The sequence below is a fragment of the Aegilops tauschii genome, chromosome 7 (assembly GCF_002575655.3).
Source record: "Aegilops tauschii subsp. strangulata cultivar AL8/78 chromosome 7, Aet v6.0, whole genome shotgun sequence".
Taxonomy (NCBI): domain Eukaryota; kingdom Viridiplantae; phylum Streptophyta; class Magnoliopsida; order Poales; family Poaceae; genus Aegilops; species Aegilops tauschii.
The window spans coordinates 574946031-574950745 of record NC_053041.3 but is presented as its reverse complement, the minus strand read 5'-3'; the positions used below and the strand labels follow the sequence as shown (position 1 = coordinate 574950745).

Below are 4715 nucleotides of genomic sequence, written 5' to 3'. Positions count from 1 at the left end.
GACGAGCAGAGAGCTGTACATAGATTCGCAAAGTTTCAAACTGAAATTTCTGGCGCACTAGACCAACCATCGAGCCAATTAACAGAACGACGAGGTAGTGTGCGGCCCTGTGGGCAATCCCTCGAGATCTGAGCGCAGGCTTGTATATTTAGTCCCACTGGCGCGTAAATTAGTGTTTGCGCGCTTCTGAGCAACCATCCCACTATCCCAGCTAGCACCACATGCCCACACGGGACAAAATTCAGCTACGAAGCATATCCCCATTAGCGAGAGCGAATCTTCCGCACCAGCTTGTTGTACAAAATTGTTCCACTGACCCGTGCACATATAAATCTTACGGTCATTTCATATACTCCTTTCTCACAGGTCACAGCCGATGGAATCAATTTGTCAAGATTTGTTAGCTCTATCCTCCATGTTAAGATGCCCTATAAGGCATAAGCCCCCGCAAAAAAAAAAATCAAAGATGCCCTATAACCAATCCAGAGAGTTTTAAACACATTCAGATTCTTATACTGAATGATGACGGTAGGTCAAATTACCGTGGCTTCCCGCAAAAAAAAAAAAATACCGTGGCTACGGTGCTCCTCCCCCAACTCCAATTCATGGCAGCAGTGACACGTCGCCGGTCGTGTTCCGCCCTGTCCAATGCTATGTCGGCGCATGTTGCTGGACTCCATTGTCCTCCAATGCATCTTTCAGTGTGAAGGAGGAGTCCGTCTCCGACGACAATGCCGTCGACTTGGAAGAGGCAGCCAGGTCGTCAGATGAGGAGGCACCGCAGACCGTGGAGCTAGTAAAGCCTGCTGCTGACTCTATAGGAGTGTCATGCCATCTATAGCCCTTAGTTAAAAATGCTCATATAGTAGAATGGCTGTAACAATGGCTATACATTTAATACTTGCATGATGGGGGAGGCAAAGGAAAGGCACATGATTTGGGTGGGAGGAGGTAAACGCTGGCCGTAGCGCTCGCATGAACTACCTGCAGACTCGTTTTCCTCGTTGGCTATGCTATAGCCGAGCGACTAGTGAAGCGCCGGCCTCGTTCTCTCTCTTCACATCTCTCTTCTCCGGCTATGATTTTACTGACATGGAACATGCTAACCTGTTGACTAGTCTCTATTATACTTGCTCTAAGTTGGCGGCTGGGATCTGTGAGTCCCTCCTCGAGGTGTTGGCCCCATCCATGCCGCGGAATCTCGGCGTCTAGGTGGATGTTGCGTTGAGTGGAAGCATTCGTCGCAGTGTTGCTAGGCCGACACCCAGTGGCGCTCGGCTGCCGTTAAGCAGGAGGGGCATGTGTCCTCTCCACAGCTGTACGTGCCTCGAGTACTACCTCTTCAGCGGCGGGTCGAACGACGCACTCCTCATCTAGGGGCTCAAAAGCCCTCACTGCGGTACAGCGGCGCCGGGCGAGGCGCTCGGCATCCTTCTCCAAGACACGGGTGGTGCCAGATTGAATCCTCGCCAACAAGGAGGTCACGGTAGCTTGGGCCGTATACAAGTCCAAGATCGCTAAGGAGACCCCGCCGACGCCGGATCAGCCAGGAGTCGGCCTCACCTCGGCATCGTCGAGTTGGAGCGTGCCGCCTTGAGGAGGAGAAGGTGTGGCTCAAAGCCAAGGAGGACACATAACGGATTTGGCCTAGGTGTGCCGGGTGGCTGGCCCGACTTCCCCAAGCGTCGCGACAATGATGACGGTGCAACAATGACGACAACATCGACGACGGATGTTTGAGTGGCCTCTGCATTCGACCCGCCGCTGAGGAGATAGTACTGGAGACAATTTAGTCAAGTTTGCTTGTAATATATATAGGGTTTGGTTAAATTTCATCAAAACTTCATGTTTGAAAACTTGAAATGTCCCTCTAACACCCTTGACATTCCAAAAGATGTATTTCATGATAACCTTTTCCTATGGTACTTGCCCCGAATTTTCCTTAGGACCGAAGTCCAAGGTTCAACAATTGTACTTAGAAATCATACATATATAAAGTTCGGGAGACAAAGCCAAAGGCAAGTTTTGTAGGTGGACGTATCAAGATGCATATGAGCTGCAAATGGAAGATACAGAAGATGTAATTATTATCCCACCCGCGCACGATTGCAAAAATCAACCCACCATCACAAACAATATTACAAATCGACCAGGCTCAACTTTTCAGGTGAACAGTATACGGCGTCCCTTGTAGGAGCCTTGGTCTCACACGGGTAAAAGGAAACATTGTCACAAACATCGTTACACATCAATCGGCATTAAAATTCCATAGGAACATTATACGGCGTCGCAACCAGGTGCAGCTGGTTCCTTCTTCTCATCGTTCCACCGACGATCATGTCCATGTCAAGCTCATTTGGCCGTATTCCGGCTGGGAGGCTCCAATCAAAGTAGTACAGAAGTCTTGCCAGCATGAGCTCCAATGTGGACAACCCGTATGTACCACCGGGGCACATTCTCCGTCCACTCCCCAGCGGCAAGTACTCAAACTGCGTGCCATTGTAGTCCACGGCGCTGTCCTTGAACCTCTCTGGACTAAACTCCTCCGCGTCATGCCAATACTCAGGGCTCCTCGCTATCGCCCACACATTGACCATGACCCTTGACCCCCCTGCAACCTGAAGCCCACCGACATCGCAAGTCTCCCGGCATACACGGGGGAGCAAGAGCGGCACTACTGGGTGCAGCCTCATGCCCTCCTTGATCACCATTTTTGTGTAGCTTAGCTTGTCCATTTGGCCCTCATGGTCTTCTGGACTCTTGTGGTCCAATGTTCGTCGCACCTCCGCTTGTGCCTTGGCCATCACCTCTGGGTTCCTCATGAGCTCCGACATGATCCACTCAACTGTCGACGATGTCGTCTCAGTCCCTGCCGTGAACAAATCCTATTCGAAAACGACAGGAATTAATCCGACTAAAACAATATAATGAAAAAGGTTATCCTTTCATGCCTTGCACACGGTCATTTCTTAACGCTAGTTCTAAGTTCTAACCATTTCAAAACAATTCAGAGAGCCAGCCTTTCAGCACTTACCACTATGATTGCCTTGACGTTTGTAGTGCCGATGGGGAAGTCAAGCTCCCCCTCCTCCTTGATCCTAAGCATGACACTCAGAAGGTCATCATCTCCCGTCGTTGCTGTCGTCCTCGTGGTCTTCTTCTTCTCCTCTCGCCGTGCCTCGCAACCAGCGATGATCGTGTCAAAGACGGCGTCGAGCTGCCCACGCGCCCGCCAGAGCCGGCCTTTCAGCCCGGTGACGACGTCGACGAACCGCAGGGACGGGAAGAGGTCCCCGATGCAGAACCCCCCGCTGGCGTCGAGCGCCACCTGGATCGCAGACAAGAACCGCTCTTGGAGCTCGGGGTCGCACGCGTCACCGAATGTCGCCCTTGCGGTGATGGTGTTGGAGCACTTCATGAGCAGCTTGCCGAGATTGACCGTCTCGTTGTCTCTGCTGGCGAGACGGATGTTGCTGACAAGGGACAGGGTCTCACTATCCCTTATGGGCGAGAACTGCCTCACCTTTCGCGCGCTGAGGAGCTGGACTACGCAGAGCTTGCGCAGCGTCCTCCAGTACACGCCGTATGGCGCGAAGGCGACGTCAGTGTTTCCGTAGCAGATGATCTCCGTGGCCAAAAGGCTCGGCCGCGACGCGAAGGTGAGGTTCTTGTCCCGGAGCACCTCCTGCGCCGCCGCCGGTGAGGAGATCACGACGGTGTCGACCTGGCCCAGCCGCAGGTACATCACCGGGCCGTGCTTCTTGGCCAGATCCCGGAGAACGACCTGCGGCGGCATCGACGTGACGAGGTGGTGGAGGCTTCCGATGAGGGGGAGACGCCGTGGACCAGGAGGACGCCTCATCTTATTAGAACTTGGTGTTGATTTGCGGCGGCTAAGCAAGGACACGAGCATCATCAGCGAGATGAGAGAGAGGAAAAGGAGAGTGGCTCCTGCGCTTAGCTCCATGAGCGATGAACAGCAAGCAAGAATGGTCGCTTGAGATGCGAGGAGGCAGAGTGGTAGGAACTGGGAATGTGATGAACAGTTGAACACACACGCACTCCATATATATCCCGCGTACGTACATCAGGATAGGGTGTCTCAACGGTGACTTCCAAACCGGACACCGCATCTTTTGCGGACGGGGGAAACCAATCAATGGACACGAAAACAGAAGCTGGCCATCTAATCCTAGTCACATACATTTTAAACTGGATTTGAGCAAACCAAAAGAATTAGATATAAACCAGATGATTTTCATATAAATCGGACAAAAACATTTACATTTTGGTCATATTTTAACTAAACTATACCGGACTAGGCTAACATTAGACTAGTGCCGGCCGCGACAGATCTCCATTCCCACGACATGTCTTCTCCACGTCCGATAACCCGCTCATCGGACTGCCATGAGCCCCGGAGGGATATGCATCAACGGGAGGGAAGAGTAGCCTCCCTCCGCCGATGCGAAGTACATACCAGGGTTGGCTTTTGGGCAGGGCAAGACGACCACCGTGTCCTACAACCCCCCCCCCCCCCCCCCCCTACCGGGCAAGTCACCGGCTGTGTAACCCGGTGAGGCTGTGCGCTGGCCTTCCTGGGACCAAGCGGTGGTGGCCTCCCATGGTCTACTTTTTCTTGCTGTCTGTGGTGGTCGTGGACGCCCCGTCTTCGTCGTCTTGTTGTCGGCCCACGACCGCTGTGGGGTTGGCGA

General features: G+C 52.9%; 1 protein-coding gene across 1 annotated transcript; it reads right to left on the bottom strand.

Annotated features, from left to right (window-relative positions):
- Positions 1-2108: 2108 nt before the first annotated feature.
- On the bottom strand, positions 2109-4459 carry LOC109750535 (9-beta-pimara-7,15-diene oxidase-like). Its single transcript, XM_020309494.4, has 2 exons — positions 3035-4459; positions 2109-2885 (listed from the first exon to the last, which is right to left on the bottom strand). The coding sequence occupies exons 1-2, from the start codon at positions 3965-3967 to the stop codon at positions 2259-2261; spliced, it is 1560 nt and encodes a 519-aa protein (XP_020165083.3). The 5' UTR covers positions 3968-4459; the 3' UTR covers positions 2109-2258.
- Positions 4460-4715: the final 256 nt, after the last annotated feature.

What these genes read in the sequence shown, in the direction of transcription:
- LOC109750535 (XM_020309494.4), bottom strand. Translation starts at nt 3,967, where the DNA reads ATGGAGCTAAGCGCAGGAGCCACTCTCCTTTTCCTCTCTCTCATCTCG. An exon ending in ACGTCAAGGCAATCATAGTG is followed by an intron (nt 2,886 to 3,034) that starts GTAAGTGCTGAA and finishes GTTTTCGAATAG; the next exon opens with GATTTGTTCACGGCAGGGAC.